Source organism: Candoia aspera, chromosome 4 (assembly GCF_035149785.1).
Source record: "Candoia aspera isolate rCanAsp1 chromosome 4, rCanAsp1.hap2, whole genome shotgun sequence".
In the NCBI taxonomy this organism is placed as follows: Eukaryota; Metazoa; Chordata; class Lepidosauria; order Squamata; family Boidae; genus Candoia; species Candoia aspera.
Window position 1 is genome coordinate 117,382,440 of NC_086156.1, and position 23,989 is coordinate 117,406,428.

The 23,989-nt window shown below is 52.9% G+C and overlaps 1 protein-coding gene across 1 annotated transcript; it reads left to right on the forward strand.

The window, feature by feature from the left end:
* The first annotated feature begins 15,144 nt into the window (after positions 1-15,144).
* Positions 15,145-16,800, forward strand: LOC134497480 (T-complex protein 1 subunit theta-like). Its single transcript, XM_063303137.1, has one exon. The coding sequence runs from the start codon at positions 15,145-15,147 to the stop codon at positions 16,798-16,800; it is 1,656 nt and encodes a 551-aa protein (XP_063159207.1).
* Positions 16,801-23,989: the final 7,189 nt, after the last annotated feature.

Below are 23,989 nucleotides of genomic sequence, written 5' to 3' on the forward strand. Positions count from 1 at the left end.
GGCACAGATGCCCCTGGATTCTCACCTCCTTCGGCAATCGGATCCCAACCTCCCACATCTTGCGAAAAGGGGAAGCCCGGCCAGGCAGCCTTTTCGGGGGACCCACTTCCAAACAACATCGGGGCATGCCGCTTCCCAACCCAGCCACGCTTTTTCCTCCCTGCTACGGATAGGAAGGAGAACTGCAGATAACGTGGCGCTCGAGCAGAAGAGGCAGGCCTCGTTCAGCCGTGGGGGGGGCGGGGTGCCGCCTGCTAACCAGCCAGGGGGTCCCTCTCCACCCGGCATCAGCACCGGCGCTTCTCACACGCGCTGCTCCCTTTCATCTGCTCTCCCGCCTCCCGCCTCCCCTCCCGTAATCAAGTGCCTGGCCCTGGATGCATGCAACAGAGCCCCCGTGGCTTTGGCTTCCAGGCGTGCGCTGGGGCTGCGCTTCCTGATTCAGGCAGCGTTTGTTTTCACACCTGTTGCGGCAGATGGCAACCGGGCACAGAACCAGGTACCAGCGGTGCCAGGGCTGAGAGCTAGCTGGCGCTCTGGAGGGGCAGCGCTGCAAACCCGGTCCAGTTACTGTGGAACCGCGCAGGAGGAAGGCAACAGGTGAGGCCCTTTGGAATCACTCTCGAATCACGTGTTCCCCCCAAATATAAAGAGCTGGAGGAGAGCTGGGGAAAGACCCACCGCCCAAAAGGCAGATTCCAACCCCGGCGCGATGGGAGGAGGAAGCGAGGGGGAACATGTCTTGCAGAGCTGCCCTTGATCACCCACATTAATCTCAAACAGATGCAGTTTCCTCCTTTCTTTCCATGGGAAGACCCACATGCTCAAATCAATATTATGTGGCTAATTATACAGGAAACTGCATCTGTTTGATTCATCGGCATTGTTTGCAGACGATGGCCCCGGCCCATATGAGGCGGCTGCTCACCGAAGGTGGCGTGCGTGCACAGACCTAAAAGTACATATCTGTGTCATGTTACTTCGAAGACTGTGCACGCCTGTTCACATGCCTGTGCGCGCGCGCACACACACACGCACACACACACTCGTTGGCTTCCAGCCCCAGGTGTTCAGGCTCAGGATTTTTGGAAATGTTTGAAGCATCACGGAAGAGAAAGAGTGACGGGGGTCATAAAAGCAGTGGCCTCACTCCTTTTCACTCCTTTTCATTACTGTAGTTTTCACTACTGACCACTGGGAGAATCTGCTCCACACCCACCAACAGAGAGAGGGAATTATAAAGAAGAGAGAGGCAGGGAGTACAGCAGGGAGTTTTTCAGGTGAGGCGCAGGTTTCCGACCACTGTCGCACACTTGCTGCCCTTGCACCTCCACATTCAGGGTCGGAGTGTAAAACGCACTTTCACGCACTGCTTGGGGGGTGAGCAGACCGGCTGCAGTGAGGGTCACGCCTGCCACAAAACATGGTTTTCTGGGGAGGAATCTGATGAGCGCAAAAACCCACGCAGCCCTGCCTAAGAACCAGCCTAGGCTCAAAAGTGTCTGGACCGTCCCGGAGGGAGGGATCAAAGGGGCCTCGGGTCTACTCAGCAGCGGCACGTTCAGGATCCGTAAACTGGACTAAAACCCGGGTTGTGGAAATACCAGCAGACTCCTCAGGAAGGAGCGGCTGAATGAGCTCTTCATGCTTCTGGGCGGCCGCCACTGATCCACGTACGGTGCCGCGTCGCCCTTTCTTTTCGCTAGCCGTACCACGCCGCCGGGCACTCATCTTTTAGCGCAGGATTCTGCAAGACATCATAAACGCCGCAATGAAGATAAGGAATGTAGTAAAAAAGGGGGCGGGGAAAAGTCGGAGTAGAAAGCCAATGGGAGTCCAACTCTCTGCTCTTCGGCCCCCTAAAATGGCCCTTCCCCTTTCTCTCCAACCTGAGCGCCTTGGGATCTGGGGTCAGTTAGGACCCGGGTTCGAATCTTGAAGCCCCACCCAAACCCGTGCCCTCCGGGGCTTCCCTCTTCAGACAAAGCCACCGTTTCTTTAACCATGGTTGACTGTGGAAGATTCCTTTGGCCAAGTGCGTACCACACCTGGAGCCATAACCCTGGTTGGCGAACCGTAATGGCTGAGCTCAGGCTCAGCCATGGGTAAGGCGAACTGTATTTTGGCTTAGCTGGGGTGCAAATCCAACCCCCCCAAACACACCTGTTGAATTAGTTGAATTCACAACTGATAGTGAGGAAGGGCCAGAGAAGGGAGGCACCCCCTCCTCCCCCCCTCGCCCATTTGGCCAAGGCAGCCAGCCTTCCATCCCCCCCCCCGTGCCCAGGGACCCCCACGGCTCCCCTTTCCAGCTTCCGTCCGCCATCCCTCTCCTGGATGCGGATGCAAGACCCCCAGCCCCTCTTTGGGGGCTCTCCTTATCCTCCTCCGCCGGCCCCGTGGCCCATCCTCCCTGCCCCAGCGGCATGCAAGGGAAGGGACCCCCGCAGAGGGGTTGGGACTGCAAATCCCAGCAGCGCCAGCGCCAGGCAGGCTCGCCGGGAATTGTGGGAGCTGCAGTCCCAGCCCCTCTGGGGAGCGCCAGGTTGGAGCAGGCGGCTCTCCGCACTCCTCCACCTGCTCTCGGGGCCTCCCCCGCAGCCGCTGCTCGCCCCTTCCCGCTCCCTTCGCCCCCATCGCCCGCCCCGCCTGCCGAGCCCCCTCCCCACCTGCTCCGAGCCCCCCCTTCGCCGGCTCCCCACGTCGCACCTGTCCCCCCTCCAACTGCACAGCCGCCCGGCCTCTCCCAGGGCTCCGCCCCTCCTCAGCGTTTCCCGGGCAACGGATCAACGGTACAGGCGTCGGGGGAGGAGCTCCTGGCCGGCGCCCGCGTGGCAACTGTTGCTGCGGGTAGGAGGAGCCTCGGTGCGCGGACGGTGGGCGGGCGCAGTTCCTGATAAGTGACAGGAGGACGAGGCTGTGAGAAGCGCGGAGGGAGGAGGGAGGGACAGGGAGGAATCGTCGCCGCGTGAACAATAGTTCGCGCGCAAATTGCGGGGCGGGGGCGGGTTGAAAACCACGAGCGGCGGTTGGTGGGGAAGAGGGCGGGGAAAACATGCGGAGGCTGTCAATCACTCTACAACCCCCGAGGCGGCGGCGAGAAGAGCGGGGTCGAGGGCGAGGCGGGAGGCAGCCTGTCAATCACGACCTGCGGATCATCTAATTGGATAACATTGATCGGGGAAAAGAGACACTAGGCCTACCATAGCCGGGCCGCTAGGGGCGCCACAGAGCTAGGTGGTTGTGTTTCCTTGCTGCCCCCTGGTGGCCGGCTGGGGGTTTGCAGCCCAGAGCTGATAACGCCCCCCAAAAGTAAAATAACAGGGAATAATACCTCTGAATTGAAAAGAAAAGCCTGTCAAGACAAAAATCAGAAAAAAAGAGGGAATAATAATTAGGAATAATTAGGAATGTACCAACATCTGTGCTTCTAGTGTGGCCACATTGAATGTCTCCATCTTTGCACTCCAGAATGTAGGGAAAATTCACATTTTCATCCCCTGCCCCATCATGTTCAGAAGCCAGGTGGTTCAAAATGTGCCTGAGGCTCCTGCCCCTAAAATGCCAATAATTTCAGGGTCAAATAATAATGTTACCTGGAATTTTAGGCTTCATGATTGTTGTTTGTTCGTTCAGTCGCCTCCGACTCTTCGTGACTCCATGGACCAGTCCAGGCCAGAGCTTCCTGTCGGTCGTCAACACCCCCAGCTCCCCCAGGGACGAGTCCGTCACCTCTAGAATATCATCCATCCATCTTGCCCTTGGTCGGCCCCTCTTCCTTTTGCCTTCCACTCTCCCTAGCATCAGCATCTTCTCCAGGGTGTCCGGTCTTCTCATGATGTGGCCAAAGTACTTCAGTTTTGCCTTTAATATCGTTCCCTCAAGTGAGCAGTCTGGCTTTATTTCCTGGAGGAGGGACTGGTTTGATCTTCTGGCAGTCCAAGGCACTCTCAGGATTTTCCTCCAACACCACAGTTCCAAAGCATCGATCTTCCTTCGCTCAGCCTTCCTGATGGTCCAGCTCTCGCAGCCATATGTTACTACGGGGAACACCATTGCTTTAACTATGCGGGCCTTTGTTGTCAGTGTGATGTCTCTGCTCTTGACTATTTTATCGAGATTGGTCATTGCTCTTCTTCCAAGGATTAAGCGTCTTCTGATTTCCTGACTGCAGTCAGCATCTGCAGTAATCTTTGCACCTAGGAATACAAAGTCTTTCACTGCCTCTACATTTCCTCCCTCTATTTGCCAGTTATCAATCAAGCTGGTTGCCATAATCTTGGTTTTTTTGAGGTTTAGCTGCAAGCTAGCTTTTGCACTTTCTTCTTTCACCTTCATCGTAAGGCTCCTCAGTTCCTCTTCGCTTTCAGCCATCAAAGTGGTATCATCTGCATATCTGAGATTGTTAATGTTTCTTCCAGCGATTTTAACTCCAGCCTTGGATTCCTCAAGCCCAGCTTGTCGCAGGATGTGTTCTGCGTACAAGTTGAATAGGTAGGGTGAGAGGATACAGCCCTGCCGTACTCCTTTCCCAATCTTAAACCAGTCCGTTGTTCCGTGGTCTGTTCTTACCGTTGCTACTTGGTCATTATACAGATTCTTCAGGAGGCAGACAAGATGACTTGGTATCCCCATAGCGCTAAGAACTTGCCACAATTTGTTATGGTCCACACAGTCAAAGGCTTTAGAATAATCGATAAAACAGAAATAGATGTTTTTCTGAAACTCCCTGGCTTTTTCCATTATCCAGCGGATATTGGCAATTTGGTCCCTAGTTCCTCTGCCTTTTCTAAACCCAGCTTGTACATCTGGCAATTCTCGCTCCATGAATTGATGAAGTCTACCTTGCAGGATCTTGAGCATTACCTTACTGGCATGTGAAATGAGTGCCACTGTTCGATAGTTTGAACATTCTTTAGCGTTTCCCTTTTTTGGTATGGGGATATAAGTTGATTTTTTCCAATCTGATGGCCATTCTTGTGTTTTCCAAATTTGCTGGCATATGGCATGCATCACCTTGACAGCATCATCTTGCAAGATTTTGAACAGTTCAGCTGGGATGCCGTCGTCTCCTGCTGCCTTGTTATTAGCAACGCTTCTTAAGGCCCATTCAACCTCACTCTTCAGGATGTCTGGCTCTAGCTCACTGACCACACCGTCAAAGGTGTCCCCGATATTGTTATCCTTCCTATACAGGTCTTCTGTATATTCTTGCCACCTTTTCTTGAACTCTTCTTCTTCTGTTAGGTCCTTGCCATCTTTGTTTTTGATCATGCCCATTTTTGCCTGGAATTTACCTCCGATGTTTCTAATTTTCTGGAAGAGGTCTCTTGTCCTTCCTATTCTATTGTCTTCTTCCACTTCCGCGCATTGCTTGTTTAAAAATAATTCCTTATTTTTAAATAAGGAATAATTCCTCTTCTGGCTAACCTCTGGAATTTTGCATTTAATTGGGCATATCTCCCCCTATCACTGTTGCCTTTTGCTTTCCTTCTTTCTTGGGCTACTTCTAGTGTCTCAGCAGACAGCCATTTTGCCTTCTTGGTTTTCTCTTTCTTTGGGATGTATTTTGTTGCCGCCTCCTGAACAATGCTGCAAACTTCTGTCCGTAGTTCTTCCGGGACCCTATCTACTAAGTCCAGTCCCTTAAATCTATTCTTCACCTCCACTGCATATTCCTTAGGAATATTAGTGAGCTCATATCTAGCTGATCTGTGGGTCTTCCCTCATCTCTTTAGTCTGATCATAAATTGTGCAAGAAGAAGTTCATGATCTGAACTACAGTCAGCTCCAGGTCTTGTTTTTACCGACTGTATAGATGTCCGCCACCTTTGGCTGCAAAGGATGTAGTCAATCTGATTTCGGTGTTGTCCATCTGGGGAAGTCCATGTATAAAGCTGTCTCTTAGGTTGCTGGAAGAGAGTGTTTGTTATGCCGAGTGAGTTGTCTTGGCAAAATTCTATCAGCCTGTGTCCTGCTTCGTTTTGTTCTCCCAGGCCATGCTTACCTGTAATTCCAGGTGTCATTTGACTGCCCACCTTAGCATTCCAGTCTCCCATGATGAAAATAACATCTCTTTTAGGTGTGTTGTCCAGTAGGTGCTGCAGATCCTCATAGAACTGCTCTACTTCAGCCTCTTCAGCATCTGTGGTTGGGGCGTATATTTGGATCACTGTGATGTTAGATGGCTTGCCCTGAATTCGAATTGAGATCATTCTATTGTTTTTTGGATTGTATCCAAGCACTGCTTTAGCCACTTTACTGTTAATTATGAAGGCTACTCCATTCCTTCTGTGGTCCTCTTGTCCACAGTAGTAGATCTGGTGGTCATTTGATGTGAAGTGGCCCATTCCAGTCCATTTCAGTTCACTGACGCCCAGAATGTCTATCTTTAATCTTGACATCTCACCAATAACCACATCCAATTTGCCCGGGCTCATAGATCTGACATTCCAGGTTCCAATGGTGTGTTGATCCTTCGAACATCGGATTCGCCGTTCACCACCAGCACCGTCGGCCGCTAGCCGCCCTTTCGGCTTTGAGCTAGCTGCGTCATCACGTCTGGGGCTAGTTGAGCTCATCCTCTGTTCCTCCCCAGTAGCATTTTGACCATCTTCCAGCCTGGGGGTCTCATCTTCCGATGGTATACCGACATATCTCTGGTTGTACTGATCCATTTAGTTTTCACGGCAAGAATACTGGGGTGGGTTGCCATTACCTTCCCCAGGGATCGCATTTAGTCTGACCTCTGTCATGACCTTCCCGTCTTGGGTGGCCCTTCACGGTTTAGCTCATGGCATCATTGGGGTGCTCAAGCTCCAGCACCACGACAAGGTAATGATCCTTTGCTGAAGAGGCTTCATGATTAGCTTTTCAGTAAAGGTGATATTAGCACTTCAGCGTGGCATCCATGTCTCCTTTTGAAGTTCCGGAAACCATGTTTTCCTTCTAGCCCAAACCATTTTTTAAATTTTTTATGTGCAAGAACCAGCCTTTTCAGCAGCTGAACAATAGGGAGCGTATTCTGGAAGTCCTTGAATACACTTGCGAGTTTTAAGGAAGATTTATTTATTTTTATTTAGATAAAACCTGGCTGGGAAAGGGAGTGACGAAACCCATGAATCTGCCACTTCTGGAATATTATCTGTGATCAATGTTTTCTTTTGTTCAATTCTCACCTCGAATCAATGACTTGTATTGTTTGATGAGTTGCTTTGTGGCGTATCCCATATATCCAATGTATGCACCATTTGTTTCTGTACCCTATAACCCCCTCTTAATAAACGCTTTTTGCTTTCCCTGAAATACGTGTGATTTGTATTGTTGCGGGGGAGGGGGGGCAAAAAAGCCACTTTTGCAAAAGGTAACAGTGATTTTCTCTCCCCAATTCAGGGATCAAGTTTTTATCAGCTCCAGCCAAACTTGGGTGCCTGAGTTTTAAAGGCAATCATCGTCATCATGATGCCCAGCATTACCCTCTTTTAGCATCATTCCCAGCATGCATTGCACTGAGCATCATTTGATGGTGGCAGGACCTAAATATCATAAACATCTAAATATCCTGCTTGAAAGAGGCCAAGTTTCAGCTTTGTGGCCCAAATTTCCGGAGGGCAGCAGGTCGGACGCTTTTTCGCAGGACGGCCCAGTCGGCTTGGCCCAAGCTCAGAGAAAGCGCAAGGCCATTGCCAAGACCCAAAGGATGACATAAATACAAGTTTAATAAATTATTATTAGATAGGAACTTGGGCTAGGGCAAAGGAGAGACTGATTCGGTGTTTAGGTCGAAAGTGGCATGAAAACGGTGTTGCAAACTAGCCTGTGCTCTCAATTCTTGGGTTGGTCCTGCCCCACCCCTGAGCCCCCCAGAGCTGAGGCCAATTTGAAATTTTCAAGGAGAAGGCAAGAAAGGTGTCTGGAGAGCAGTCAGGTTAACTATACAGGTGGCCCCTCACTTAACAAGCATTTGTTTAGTGACGGTTCAGACTTAACGATGGTGCTGAAAAAACCAACTTACGACCCGTCCTTATGGCTGTCGCAGCGTCCCCCAAGGTCACATGATCACAATTTCGGCACTTGGCAACTGGTTCACATTTATGACCGTCGCAGCATCCTGTGGTCACGTGATTGACATTTTCAACCTTCCCACCCAGCTTCTGGCAAGCAAAATCAACAGGGAACTGCATGATTTGCTTAACAACCATGTGGCTTGCTTAATGACCGTGGTGGTTCGCTTAACAACCACTGCAAAAAAGGTGGTGACATCTGGTCAGATTCACTTAATGACCATTTCGCTTAGCAACCAGAATTCCAGTCCTAATTGTGGTAGTTAAGTGAGGACTATCCATTTATTTTGGTTTAATTAAAGGTCGAGGAAATTAAGGCAAATGTCCTTTTAGACATCTTCGGGGAACAAGGCTCCTGGCTCACCATCCGAGGGTGAAGAGTGACCCCTAGCCAGGAAGAGGTTGCCCCCACGGCCCCGAGGCCTTGTTTCCTTGCTAAGGAAAGCTTGTTGGCTAGATAATTCGGGGTGTGGGGGACAGTCCCTAAATGAGGGTGCCAGGCCTGGAAAGACCCTTTGGGGAAGTGTGTCTGCCTTCTCTCCGCTGCCCTGGGTTGTTATTCTGAGCCCTTTATGCAAAGCGGGAGGCTGTCCATTCTAATGGGCAATTAGGCTGTGCTCTGGGCTTGGCAAAATGCGCCTGGAGTCAATGGTCGCTCCAGCCATCTTTGTTTGCAGAGGGAGATCAGGCGAGCGAGCGAGAGTTCAGAGCTACCTTGGGAGGAGGTTCGATGGGAACCGGGCAGAAGTCATTTGCCCAATAGAGCTAGCCTCCTCTGGCTTGCTGTGGCCAAAGAAACAAAACAAAACAAACCCACAGAGCAGAAACTCTCCCCTCCCAAACCGGAGAACAGCCATATTTGGGTTAGAATGATGCAGCTGTGAATTTCTGCACCCCTCTGTATCCATCGGACCTGTCCATCAATGAATGTTCCCCAACCCCCTTGGTCCCTTTTTCCACCGATCCTCTGCAGGGACGACGCTTCCTGCTCCTTTGTTGGGACAGAGGCTTAGGGCATAAGAGCGAACGCCAATTTTCTGGCCTCCAGGGCAGGGAAGCTCCTTTCTCTGCTTCCATTTTTCGACTGGAAACCTGTTAAAGGCAAAAAATAGCTCCCTCTCCCACCCTCCAAGTGCCATGTCCGTTTCCCTTTCTCTTGAGCTCCACCTCCTGCTTCCTTCACCGCCATGCCCTTTCTTGCCAACTTAGTCAACATCACGCCACTGTCTGGGCAGGAACGGTGGCATCCAGGAGTTATGGGCCTAACAATGCAGTCCTGGGGAACCTGCAAGCAATCCAGGATTGCTGATAGTTCCCAGGCCGGTAAGACTGTGCCCAGCTGCCAGGCCACCCAGGTCCCTGGCAGTGGACTGGCAACCATTTGCAACCCGGAAGCCACTGCATTGCAAAAGCAAGAAGCTCTGGATGGATTTTTCTCTTTCGGCAGAGACAGGAGAGAGAGGAGACACGCAGTTTTCACACGTGCTGGAAAAGCCAGTTCCAGGCAGCTCCACCGATCTGCCTGCCTGCCTGCCTGTCTCCCTCTCTCGCTTGCAATGCCACCAGCAGACACCGCTTTGCCAGGATCCATTAGGCGATGGTCTCCCAACATCGCTAGATCAAAACCAGACATTGTGGGTTCTTTGTCTCAAAACTGTGGTTTTGATCAGGTCTGGGAGAACTTTTGGTCTGGCGCTGAGGAAGTCCTGCGGTGTGGCAGGCAAGCCTTCCTCCCTCCCTCCTGCCTGAACTCATTTACGCCATGCACACAGCCCAGCTACACTCATTCATATGGAGAAGCTTCCTCCGCCCAACATCGCCGCAACTGGCAATTCTGAGACGGAGGTATTTTTCCCCAAATAAGTAAAAAGAATTGGTTTCTTTCTCTCTCTCCGTCCGTTGCTGTGCACCGAGCCAGAGTGGATGCAGCTCATGCTAAAAGTCTCGTCACCTTCCTTGTCCAAATGTTTATTAATAGCTCAGAGGAAAAAATGGAGGGCTTATCACATCTGGGGTTGACCCCAAGCTAGGTCGGATATCTAGGGGGAAAAAAATATCACAATGATGCTGATGGGTGAGAGGAGCAAGCTGGGAATGACAGACTGGAATGGAATAGCGATCAGTGCAAAGTTTTCCAGTTGGGAGTTATCTGACTTGGCAACGGCGCCTGTCAGAAGGGTCTTGTAATAAGAGTTGATCACAAGCCGCCTGTGAGTCAGCAGTCTGACGTGGGAACTAAGAGCGCCATAGCAGCTTTAGGCTGCCTCAACCAGAGTAGGCTCTCCAAAACGAGAAACAATAATTCCACTTTATTCTGCGCAGGTCAGACCCGGTGTCTGGTACCACGCTTAACAAAAGGTTCAGACGAACTGGGGCAGAGAGGGGCCGCAGGGAGGATGACCAAACCCAAGACTTATAAAAAGAGATGGGGAGCAACGGGTATGTTTAGCTTGGAGAAAAGGTAGCCAAAGGGAGATATAATTGTGTTTTTCTTGTAGGAAAGGATGCTGAGAAAGCGGCCCAGATCTGTTCTCTATCATCCCAGAACGGAGTACACGGCATCGCGGTCTTAAATTTCAGGCAGGCTGATTCTGACTGAATTCCAGGGAAAAAAAACCCCACTTTTTTGAATCCACCCCCCTCCCGTCACTCAGCGGGGCCAATTACTCCAAGCAGCGATGGATTTCTGCTCCAGCCGAATTGTAGTGAACTAGCACGACACTCCTTGCTGGTGTATCGATTTGGTTTATTCAGATTTTTGTGACACAGATATTTGGCAACCCTCGCTGATTATACTGTAACAGATTGCTTCTAATGCAACCGAAGGGCCAGGCAAGCATTTGAGAGCATGCACAGAGGACCAGCGGGGAAATGTTGCAGAGGAAAGGGCTGGAGTGAGGGCGTGAAGTTGCAAACAAAGGAAGCCTATGGAGAAACGGGGTCATCTGGAAAGCTGAAAATCAGAACGGATGGGAAGGGTTTAGGCTGCCAAGAAGGAAACGGGGTGAACACTGAGGTCTCTAACAGAATGGCTTGGGGCTGCAGGCTAAAAGGTTTGCGGAAAGTTGCAGATTTGTGATTAAAAAAATGCTGGCCGAGGCCCCAGGGACACCACACAGGAAAGGGCTGGGGGACTACCAACGGGTCACCAGCGCTACCACTGAAATCCCCCACACCTCAAGGAAGGCTGCCTCGGCTCTGTGGCTGAGCTAAGCATCTTTAGGGACCATAACTAACCTCTCATAATACTCTCTTTAATAACATTGAGTGCTCCTAACTGAAGTGGTTGGGTTGACCAAGATCCTTTGGCACCCTACACAATCATGTAGGACTCATTCTGGCCCGAAGAGGGGGACAGTGTCAGTTAAACCAGGTTTCCTTTGCTGGCTGGGGAATTCTGGGAGTTGAAGTCCGCACAGCTTAGAGTTGCCGAGGTTGAGGAAACCTGAGTTAAACCCAAGTGGGATTTGATTTTATGCACAGCAACTCTGGGATGCTTGAATTCGGATCTCTAGGGGTCAGACGGACTTGGCCTCAGAGCCCCACCACTTCCAATCTAGGATTCTATGATTTATGATCATCACTAACTTTATTTTCATACCATTCTTACTCCTGAAGGTGTTCAGGATGTCGGTCATTTGTCCAAGCCGGGAGCCAATCGTAGTTCTGTTTGTTTCTAGGTCTTCTACTGGCAATTCCAGGCAAACTCTGGTCCCAGAAACCACCTGGAAAAGCCTGCTTTTTCCTCAGACGCAGCAGGACCAGCACTGAGGTTCCCACTTGCACCACGTGGGAAAAAAATGCATGGCTTGGAACCACTCGAAAGTGCTTCTGTCCTCTCTCCACATCTGAGGCACTCTGAAGCAGGATTCACTTAAAGAGAAAAGTCTACTCCGGATTTTGCAAGCTTTTTTAAAAAGGAAAGAGAAGAAAAGAACCACAATAAGTCACCAACATTTCTTAGCCACAATATCACTAGGCAAACTTCATCCTTTCTTCCCCAGGATCCCCTAGGATTCGTAGTCTGGCCTTCTCCTCCCTCCCTTTACTCATACCGTTGTTTCGCTATAAATCCCGAGCCAAATTCTTCTGGCAGAGCCATTATCATGTGAAAGAGAAAGCGCAACAGGATGGCGAGGACAGATCGGCTGATGGGTGGGGAACAAGAGATGGAGAAACGCGGTCTGGGAAAAATGGCTTAAAAGAAGAGGGAGCGTTGATATCTTCAGTTCTTTTTGTCATCGTTTTCCCCATACATTTAGGGATGCGACCCTTGGAAGGATTCCTCCCGTGCGCGCTGAATTCTCGGCCCGTGACGCTGACTTGGTTGCCACCAAATAGGCGTGTGATGGGGAAATTGCTGCACCAGGACTATTTTTTTAAGCCAGCTCTGGCATTGCCACCAGTCGATTCTCACTCCTCTGCTGGAGGAGCTTCATTTTGGTAATTTGAGGCGACAGGTGAGCCGAAAAATCTTTAATAACCAAGCCAGTTCAACCTGTTCTTGCAAGCCTGTTCCTGAAATAGTCCAGCTGCTGTGGAGAATTTCAGGTGACCTGGATAAACGAGGGCTCTTTTTCCAAAGCCATTAAAGTCTTCAGCTATGGAGCATCATTAAGGAAATTATCCGGTGATGGCTTTCTGAGTATCCCATTACAAAACACACACACACACACCCTTCTCTCCACTGCAACGGTGCAGCACAACAAGACACGTAGCTTGTTTGGGCGGTCTTTTTGGGGCGTGGAGAGAGATTCACAGCTAGCCAGGATCCCCAGGGGGTCCCTTATGGACACCACACTGTCAGCCCCCCCAAATTCCCTTGGATCGCACCATCAAGGTCAGCATCTTGACTTTTTCAACCATATCCTGCAGGCATCCCTATTGATATCCCAAGCAGAGGAGGGAATATTTGGGGGGTGGGGTCTGACAGTGTGGTGTCATATTTATTGGAGAGAGTTCACTTCAGAAATAGCTGTCCAAAAGTCTGAAGGAAGACATGTTGGCCTCAGGGGAGACCCAAAAGTCTGCTAGGCCCGCAACACCCCAATCCAGCTGCTACCAGTCCTGGGAAGTCTCTCCCAGCCCCACCTTCAGGGACTGCCCCGATTTTTCAGACTGGCTTCCTTCTTTCCCTGCTCCATCCTTAATAAGGCCATTCAGCCAAGCTGCTAAGCCTCCCACCCCTAGCCTCCTCTGGACCTTATTATTTTAATTATTCAAAACGTTTGCATGCTGCTCCCCGTTGCAGAAATCCCCCAGCAGTTTGCAACAGTTCTGAATAGGCTATTACCCAAGAAAGATATGAGTGGAAGGGATTGGCTGGGTTAGGCTACCATCAAAAAAACGGTGGAAGAAGCATCAAAAAACACACCAGTCTGAGGGCCCAGCGCGGTGCCGAGTACGTAATTCAGTAAATTAAGTGTATTGTTGCAGCCATGGGTCATAACGATACGGCATAGCATAAAATACAATAAAATAAAAGAGAATAGAGCAATGAAAAGAACGCTAGATGGAAAGAAACCAAAACAAGATTAGGCCAAAGCTATGATTAAGAACTCAAACTTGTCTGAGTTCAAATGACAAAAAGCCAAAGCCCTATCAACAGCTGGAAGCACATCTGCAAGAAGATGATTCAACCAGTCAAGCACCCTCGAACGCACCTATCCTCAACAATTTGGCCCTGATCTCCTTGCAGGCAGGAATAGCGCGGGGCTGCTCACAAAACCCAACGCTTCTTGTAACTGCTGTGGCGCCCAGTTGCCGGAGCACCAAAGTGAGCAGAAAGCTGGCGGTTTCCCAGTCCGTTGGCACAGTGGGGTAGAGCCAGGGCCGCCCTCTGGAATGCCCCAGTGTGACATCACCCCACACGCCTCCTCCCACCGCAGCAGCCGTTTACCGGTCACTTCAGCCACGTGAGCCCCTGCCGTATTTCCTCACGCCTTGGGTCTTGTGGGCCAGCTTGTCGGCTCTCGCGGTAGGCTAGCCTTGAAGCCTAGGGGTGGCGCCATGTCTAGAGAAGATGATGGGGATGGGGATCCCTGCCCTCCTTTGTGTATTTAATCTGGGACTATTTGGGGTTAAGCCTCTAGGGCAGTGTTTCTCAGCCCGAGCAGCTTTAAGATGGGGGGACTTCAACTCCCAGAATTCCCCAGCCAGCATTGCTGGCTGGGGAATTCTGGGAGTTGAAGACCCCCCATCTTAAAGCTGCTCGGGTTGAGAAACACTGCTCTAGGGAGACCCCAGTGCAACATGTTTTAGGAAGCCATTGGCACTGAGATGGGGCAGGGTAGGGTTTAAGCCTGGGAGGCAGCACGATAGATGCGGGTCTGTCGATTTCACTGTTCGTTCCTGTTAATTTATACCACACCATCTATAAACAAAACCGGAAGAGGTTCCCAGCTCCAAAGGGTTTGTAAATTAGAAGAGAGAGAGGGGAGGGGAGTGGAGACAAGGGAGGGGGGAGGCAAGGATGCGATGGTGATGAACGGGTTTCTTTAAAACGTTGTATGCCACCCTTCATGGTATGATTTGTGGCAAGGCAACAACGCCTGAAAAAGAGACAATCAAAGCAGCAGCTGAAGCCTTAAAGCAGAGGAATAGCACGTTCCTACGGTGGGTTAGAGCTAGGCAGCCTTGCCCAGCCTGGGGTCCAGAGGTATGGTGGCTGGGGATGATGGGAGTTGAAAATAAAGGAACGGGCAGAGGAGGTACTGTGCAGACAACTCTGGGGAGCAGTCGTGGGTGCACAAGAGGGAACGAGCATCCACACGGTATGCTCCAAAGAGTCAAAATGGCTGCCATGACGGTACAGTTGACTTTTTTGACCACATTTCATGGACACCCTTCATGAAAGGCGTTGAGGGGAGAGGAGATCGAAGGCCTCCCTTGGAGATAAAGCTAGTGATCCAGGTTGGCAGAGAGGGAGGACTTTCCTTTCCAGAAAGCTGAGGAGAGGGCTTGCTTCTACTCATCAATGTTTGGGAATAAAGTTCTTTATCTGGGCATCCTCAAACCGCACCCAAACCTGGGGATGGGGCCTCCTTTCCACGCCAGCTCACCACTTCTCTCTCCACAGGCCATGGCATCCCACGTCCCAATGGCCCCTGGTCTTCCTCAGATGCTCAAGGCAGGCATGAAGTACTTCAGCGGCTTGCAGGAGACCCTCTTCAGCAACCTGATGGCTTGCAAGGTGTTAATGCGCTGTCTGCGCACTTGCTACGGCCCCTTGGGGCACAACAAGCTGGTGGTCAACCACCTGGGCAAGACCTTCCACTCCTCCCACGCCGCCACCATTCTGAGGGAGCTGGAACTGGAGAACCCTGTGGCATATCTCTTGCGCTCAGCCGCTGAAACGCAAGAGGAAGAAACAGGAGACGGCACGAATTTTGTGGTCCTCCTGGCTGGAGCCCTGCTGGAGAACGCCGAGAAGCTGCTGCGGTCAGGGCTCCCGGTTGTCCACATTCGAGCTGGCTATGACATGGCTTGCAAAGAAGTTCTCCGGCTGTTGCCCGGCCTTGTCTGCTTCACGCTGAAAAACCCCCATAACCTGGAGGAGGTGCAGTGGGTATTGCAGACCATCATGGGCAGCAAAATCTTTGGCTGCCAGAAGTTCTTGTCCAGGCTGGTGGCCACGGCCTGCATCTCGGTGCTGCCTCGAGACCACTCAGCCTTCAACCCAGATCTCATCCATGTCTTCAAAGTCCCTGGGGGTGGCATCTTGGATTCCCACGTCCTGGAGGGGATGATCATCTCCACGGAGCCAGAGGGGATCATCAAGCGAGTAGAAGGAGCCCGTGTTGCGGCCTACTGTTGTCCTTTTGGCCTCTCCAGATTGCAAGCAAAGAACACGGTCGTGTTTGAAAGAGCTGCCGAGCTGAAAAACTTTAGCAGAGCGGAAGAGAATCTAATAGTCCAGCAAGTCCTGGGTCTTGCTAAAGCTGGTGTCAACGTCTTGGTGGTAGGAGGAAAGGTCGACGAATGGGCCCTCTTCCATGCTGACAGGTACAAGATAATGGTGGTGCGGCTGACCTCCCGGGTGGAGCTGCAGCGCCTTTGCAAAACGGTGGGTGCCACCGTGCTCCTCAAGGCCAGCCTGCCATCGCCCGAGGACATTGGGCACTGCTACCGTGTCTACACCACGGAGATTGGCAGCACCACCGTGGTGGTCTTCAGTCAACATGGCACCACTTGTCCTTTGGCCACCGTTGTGCTCCGAGGGGCCACCAGCGCGATGCTGCATTGTCTGGAGGAAGCCATCCGAGATGGGGTGCATGCTTACAAGGCCTTGGGCACCGATGCACGGCTCTTGCCAGGGGCCGGGGCCACTGAGATGGCCCTCTCGGTGCGCCTGAGCACTCTGGGGATGTACTACCCCGGATCCGAGCAGTACGGCATCTTGGAGTTCTCCCAAGCTTTGAAAAGTCTCCCGGCCACCCTGGCGGATAATTCAGGCCTTCCAGTCAATGAGGTAATGGCCAAGATGGAAGTGCAGCACCAACTGGGCCTGCAGAACACAGGTATCATGCTGGGCGTGGAGGAGGCCGCCACCATGGACGCCACCAAGGAAGGTGTGCTAGATCCGTTCCTGGTGAAGTGCCGAGGCATTCTCCTGGCCACTCAGATAGCAGTGACGCTGCTGGGGGTCAACGAGGTCATGGTTGCGAAGAAGAGTGGGGGTCCCAAACCACGGGGAGAAAACCCCAACTGGGACCAAGAGCCAGACGCCCTGGACTGAGGGCCTCCCCTTCCTCCTCAGGTTGGTCAAGAGCATCCTATAAATAAAGTACCAGGCCTGCAGCGGGCAGTGCCTCCGTCGTTCCCATTTTTTACTAGTAAGGTCTCCGTGAAAAGTAAATGGGTTTCTCGGCGGCCACCCGGCATCGAGTAGCGGGAGGGACGCATCTTTGCCTTTCCCATAATGTCCACCGTCCCTGACTGCTGGATGGGCTGGCTGGAGCTGGAACCCTCGGGTTCCAAGGATGTGAGAAAGGGATTCTGTGAAAAAGTCTGCAATTAATCTATAATGCAGACTAACCTGTGTTTGTGGGCACGGACTAAGACTCGCACCCTTCCTTCGAGGCCTCCCGTGGTATTTGCTCAACAATCCTTGGGGACCGACTGACTTGAGATGGGGCCAGTGGGAGCAAGGATTTACTCCAAGCCGCCTACTGAGCCTCTGGTGCCGTTGTCCTCCCCGAGTCCATTCCCCAAGCTGGCTCTTCCCCACCTGGGCTCCTTCCAGGCAACACAACCCATCATCCCCGACCACACACGGCTCTGCCAGGTGGGATAATGGGATGCATTGTCCCACACCAGGCTGGGGAATGTTGCAGTTTACCAGAAGAGCCAGGGGGCTTCTGGCTCCCGTTCTGCGCTGCACCTGCAGCTATTCTGCCTCCTGGTCCAAAAGCGGCAATTAGCGAGTGCGATTCCCCGTCCAGGCGTAATTAACTAAACGGCCCGCAATAAGGCCCATCTCTCCATAATCAATTATATTAACCCATGTCAGTTTTCAGGTGCAGCCTGACAGTTGGAGGAGAAACTGAATGAGGCAGATGCTAGAGGCTGGCTGAGGGGACCAGCTGGGTGCCCGCAGGACCGGCCACGCGGGAGGAAGGAAAGGGGAAGCTCCCCCCCCCAGCGAAGCCCTGCCTAGGGGAAGACCCCTCGGGGAGCAGCGTCCATCTGGGCTCACTAGGGCTTGGGAAGAACTTCCGATGGGGGGAGCCCACATCCTTCCCCACAGCCTCGGAGCGCTACCCGGGAGGCCCAGATTTTTGGCATGACTGTCCTGCATTCCTGCACAACTCCACGCCTAGCTCAGCTCATACAGCGGCCAGCCCAGGGATTCAGCAGGAGCCTTGGGAAAGGCGGGGAGGGCAGGCCTTGCCTGCACCATCCTTCCTCCTCCCCCCACCCGGCCGGCATCAGAGACCCACACAAGCGGCATTTGGAGTGGAAACCCAGCTGTTTGCAGCCTGCGCGCTTCCAGACTCGAATGAGTGTCTGGGGACGGCTCTCGGAGAGCCCGCCAAGCCTAGGAACTGCAGCCAAGCAACACAGGGAGAAGAGTTAAGCTGGGTTTCAAACGATTCATCCCGTGGTATTTATTCCAACCAGTACTGCAAGGAGAAGGACTGGCTCAACGGCGCTTTGTGTTTCAAACCGCCCTGCTCCTGAATATCTGCGAATGAAGGCGTTCTGGCGTACGGCGGGTGGGGGCCTCCTTGTGGGGAGAGAAGCATGAGGACTAGTAACGCCCTTCCAATTTTAATTTGCCCGCGCTCCCCCTTTGGCCATTCTTGGGCAGCGTACAGCTACCTAAACCCCCTCCGGAATGAGTCAATAATGCAGTTCAGCCTGTCGCTCATCCCTTAGTTCTCAGACAGAGTGCAGTGGTGCCTATTTGGCTCCATGGGAGGAGACCCCCCCCTCCACACACCTTTCCAGTCTTTTAGTTCCCCAATTCTTTAGCAGGGAAGATTTGGGGGACCTTTGGATCTCTTGGGTGACACACTTAATGCATACCTGTAAATCTGGGGTGACTCCCACGGGCTTCGGGAAGAGGCACGGCTCCGTCTGCTCCCACCCACCGCTGGACCCCGGCAAGGGACCCGGGAGATGGTCGATCCCCCCCAGCCCGTGGGCCCAGCGGCTTCCATTGCCCCCCCCCCCCGCTGTGGGTATCCCTGCTAATGGGACGCCGTGACCCACTTTGTAAAAGTGGACCGAGGGGCCAGCTGAGCTCTGCATTACGACGCCCTGCAATCAGTGGTGAAAGCGAGGAGTGGGACTGGCTTTTAACAAGTAAGAGCACAGCGAGAGGGGTTTCCCTTCTGTTCAGGCGCGACTTTGGGGGAAAGGAAAATGCTCCTTAAGGGAAGAAACGTCTGAAAGCAAAATAGGCCCCTGCGTGGGGAACTCAAGCTGGGTCTGAAGGAGGGGGGGGAATGGGAGGGGGGACGTGGGGTGAGACCAGGCTGGGGGGGGCAGAAGGAGGTCTCAGCCACAGCGGGAGGGTGCAAGAAGAGGTGTGAGGAATGAGAGGCGGCAGGGAGAACAGGCGGAGAGGCGTGAATGGCAAAGGTAGAGCGGAGGGACGGGCCGCCAGGGGCGAGGCTGAGGATGGGGAGTCCAGCCTGCCAGGAGAGTCAGCCAGCAGGTGCTCTGCCAAGGAAAGGAGGGGGGCACAGACCCTCTTTAAGAGCCCAATTGCATTAAAAAGCAGAGTGGGTTGTATGAACAGCATAGCCTCTCGTCCAGGACAGCTGGCCCCTTTGGAGGTGGCTGGGACTCCAAAGCCCAGAATTCAGAGCAAAGAGGCTAGGAATTCTGGGAGTTGCAGTCCTGATGCATCTGGGGAACGCCTGCCTAGGGAAGGCAGAGCTCAGTCACCTGGGAAAGGAAGCCTTCCCTAACTTGCTGCCCTCCCATTTTCCCCAGATAATGTCTGGAGGGCATGAGGTCAGGCTGGCCTTGGGACAGAGATGGCGTCCCCTCCCGTCTAGGGAAATCCAGCAGGTGACCAGCTCCCAGCTGCATCTAAGCCAGTGTTTCTCAACTTCAGCAACTTTAAGATGAGTGGACTTCACCTCCCACAATTCCCCAGCCCGAATTCTGAGAGTCGAAGTCGCCACATCTCAAAGTGCTGGCTGGGGGATTCTGGGAGTTGAAGTCCACCCAAGGTCGCCAAAGGTGACCATACCTGACTGGAAGGAGGGAGATGGAACCTGGCAGAGGAGGTGGGACTTTCTAGCAAGCCCATATAAAAGATGCTGGGGACGCTCACAAACGGGGGCCAGGGAGGATGGGCATTTTGGATTGGAGGAGGTGTCAGGATGGGCCAAACCGTTTGGGGTGCAGAGGATGCCCCGCAGTGCCTCCTGAGGAGGGCAGCTGGGGAACCCCATGAGAGCATCTGTTCTCCAAACTGGGCCAAAAAACCCATCGCCCTCCAGAGAAACCCTTCCGGGCAAGCCGGGCCCGAGGCAGAAACAAGAAAGTGACGGACTATGCATTTTCCTCGCTGTCTCGGCTAATCAAGGCGAATCAGTGGCGGCCACCCCCGCCCTCTTGCTGAAAGTGAGATGAAACGAGAGCAGCCCCCCCGGTGGGGGAGATCGGGGGGGGGGAGTGCCAGGGCTGGCCGGCCAGCCGGACAAAGGATGTCAGCTGGACCGGCTGGGGCCGGAGGGAGAGCGGAAGGAGATGACCTTTCCGTGGGCCTCCTGGATTTGGCACACCTTTCTGATGCTAAATCAGTCGAGCAGCGGAGGCCAGACACATATTGCAAAAAGAGAAAAAAAGGAAAAAAGAAAGTTTCTTGGCCTCATCGGCCGATTCCATCTCTTTTGTCCCATTTGCTTTATGTCCTGGTGGCCTTTTGCTTCTTTCGGCTCCTCGACAGATTCCCACCAGAAGTTCTTTTCATGCGCTAAACTCCAGGAGGCTCAGCTTATTCTCTCCGCTTGTAAGGAGTGAACTTTTCCAATCCGTCAATATTTAACTTCTCCGTGGGGGCCGCCCCACTCCAGCTCCGTTCCACTCCCGGTGTGCCAGAGATCCCCCCAATCGCACGGCCCCCACCCACGGCCCCCACCCCACCAGTGCCAGGGTGGGAGGCGGCTGTCGTAGTAACTCTTTCTGCAGACGCAAGGAGGGAGGCGGTCTGGAAAAGCAAGGGTATCCAGGGGCAGGGGGCAGATGAGGGGGAAGACCCCCTCCCAACATTCAAGGCCTTGTCTTCGGTTTGAAGACCTCTGTGATCCAGCTGAAGAGGAAGAGGAACCGGGGTGTTAGTTCCCCGAATCTCAGACAAGGAAGGGAAGTGGATTCTTGGCAATCTAGTGCAGGGTTTCTCCACCTGGGCCACTTTAAGGTGTGTGGACTGCAACTCCCAGAATTCCCCAGCCAGCTGAGGAGTTCTGGGAATTGCAGTCCATGGACCTTAAAGTGGCCCAGGTGGAGAAACCCTGATCTAGCAGGTCGCCATTTTTTATCTTTGCCCATCACTCCTAGTTTCTGAAAGTGCAACCCCACGCATGGATTGATCTCCCCTGATCACGACCCCTTTGGCTGCCAAAGTCCATGCCTCATTTCTGCTGTGGGGCAGGACATCCCAAAGGGAGATTTCTGTAAAGTCTCTCAGGCAAGAAACTTCTCAGAGCCCTGATTGTGTGACAAGTAGCCCCCCACAGGGTGTGCTTCCACTCAACTGAAAGAGGAAGGCAGTCAATTGGTCCTGCAACAGTTAGGAGCTTCTGGATGACCTTGATCGTTCTTTGGTAGCTAAGCAAGATTGGACCTGGTGAGGTCTGGGATGGGATGCCCCCGGGAAGTCCCAAGACGAGGGGGTCAGAAAACCTCCCAGGAGAATCAGTGGCAAGCCGCTTCCCTTTTGCTACCCAGAATATTTCACAGAACAACCGCAAATCAAGGTCAGGCTGAAGAGCTTCCTTCCCTTGATGTTGCCTGAAAACCATGGTTGGTGACAACAGGGAGGGAGCTGAGCCAATTGTGGCTTCACAGAACCATGGTTAGGCAAACCACGCAGAAGCATCTCGAGGGAAGCAGGTCATGCTGTTAGAGTCATTCCTCTGTGCTCCACAACCAAGGGGTTGCTTCAAGGAGAAGCCCACCAGTGCCGGACCCCTCCGTGGGGCACCACTGCTCTTTTCCTGAAGAGACTGGCTAACCATGGCTGCAACCCGATCCTGGGCTAGAGGCCTAAGCTAACCACCACTCTTGTTTGGGTCATGAATAGCATTCAGCCATTCTCCATTAACACGAGCTGTCGTTTTGGCAACCCACAATGAAGTAGAAAAATGGGTAGGCAAAATTAGCAGCTATTACAGAATCTGGGATTTCAAGCATTGCACCGTGTTAAGAACGCCATGTTTCCCCTTTCACTTTGTTCCTACTTGTCTTTTCCTCCCTCCGGCACCTTCTAAAGCAACGGATGCACACTTATGCCTTTGCACGCCCCAAACACACAAAACCGTAATTGCGCAGCCCTCTGAACAACCACGCCGGGATTGCCAGATGAGGGCCTAGGAATAATCAGGGCCTGATTTGCCATGATAAGAAAGCCCTGCAGGTTTTCTGGCCGCTGAATCTGGGAAGGGCTGGTGTCTTTTCGGCCCCCAGCACAGCTTGCACCCCTTCGACCTTTGTGTGGGCTCGCACACGAACAATTGCCCCACTGCTTTCATAGCAACGGGGTCTGCACACGGCTCCTCACCTCGCCTGCTGCACCGCTGCCATGGAGGGGGGGGGCAAGAAGATGTGGGGGGGAGGCAGGGAGCATGCCGCACCAAGCAGGCGAGATCAGAGTTTATACATAAAAGGGAAATGTCATTAGCGTTACTTTACATGGAAATGTAATCAAAGGTTCTTCCCGTTCCTTTTGTCTTAATTAGGGACTATTGATGGGTGTTCCTTCCTCTCCAAACTAGAGTGCAACGGTGTCTGGGGATTAATAAAGTTCCCCTCCCCGCCTGTCCCCGCTGCCCCCTCCCCACCTCAAACTCTCCCAGGTATCTCTGCTCTCCAGCCAGGCTGCTCCAGAGGCTGGGAGCCCAGACCGAGCCCAGAATGCGGAGATGGAGCTGAGAAATTACACAGCCAACAGCAAAGATGCCACCTTTGTGGGTGTCAAACCCCCCCCCCAACACACTGGCAAACACGGGAAGGTGACAGATCCGTCAGGGACAAGGAGGAGAGATTGCCCTGTGGATGGAAGGGATGGGAGAGTCGGGAAGAATGTGGAAGGAAAGGCTGATGGGAGGGAAAGAGAGATGCCCGCTCAGCCTCTCGCCACCCCTCATCAAGAAAGGCCCACAGGCATGGGGGGGTTCCCCCCAGCCCATACAGGAGGGCATCCCAGCGGCTTCCGGAGCGAGGGCCACTGAGTGGCATTTTTAAGCACAACTCATCTCCTGGTTCTGTACTTCCACCCAGCCTTGGATGGGCAGATCCGACCAGTGCCAACACAGCGCCACACCACCAATGCATTGCTTGCCCAGCTCCAGGGGCAGTGAGGTGGTTGCCCTCAATCTGAGGGCATGCCAACACTCGCACAACCGCTTTTAGCATGAGCACTGCTACGACTGTGGGGTGGGTGGAAAGCAGGCTTTTTCTGTTGCCATATGTCGAAGAGTCTGGTGCCAGTCTAGGGCAGCAGCGGGGCAATTGTGGCTCAGTCCAGCATTCAAATCAAGACAATCCCAGGAAGAGAGGAGAGTCCCATGCCGGGAGCCCCTTTACGCAGCGTAAAGGCCGATGGCATTGATAAGAGCAAATGGCGGAAGCTAGACTACTCCACAATAATATCCTCTTCTTAATGCGTCGTTGTTGTCAAGCTGATCGCTGATCCCAAGGCTTTCTCCAAAAAGTCTTGTGCTGCCTTCTCCTCCCCGCCTTTTGGATTTCAACACGGTGGTGGCGACGTTCTCAGAGGCCTGGAAGCCACCCCTCTGCCTTGAACAGAATCCAAGATTGGCGGATCGGGGCTGAGGGAGGAGGGCCTCCATGCCAGCTCAGACTCACTAGACCCTTTACCCAGCATTTTAAAGAGGGTTCAGCGGAGGGGGCCATGACCCCTTTGCACATCTCACCAAGCTGAAAGGTGGGGCTGGGGCGAGTGTGTTTTGCCAAGCCCACCAGTGCTCAGAGGCGGCCCCTTGGAGCCAGGCCCTGCCTGGCAGGAGGATTTGAGATCGGTCGAGGATGATGGAGAAGATGGTGTGCCCCCCGCCTACCCTTGGCTGCCCATTCCCCACCACCACAGCTGTTGTACAGTTTGCCTACCAAGCTTGGACTGTGGGAATGGGAAGACATTTGCTGATCTCCTGCCCCGGGGCATGATTGATGTTGGTTTTAAATTAAAATCCTGTATCTTTTCCCCTCTTTTAATAAATGTTGGT

Coding starts and splice junctions, on each gene's coding strand:
- LOC134497480 (XM_063303137.1), top strand. CDS start 15,145: ATGGCATCCCACGTCCCAATGGCCCCTGGTCTTCCTCAGATGCTCAAG.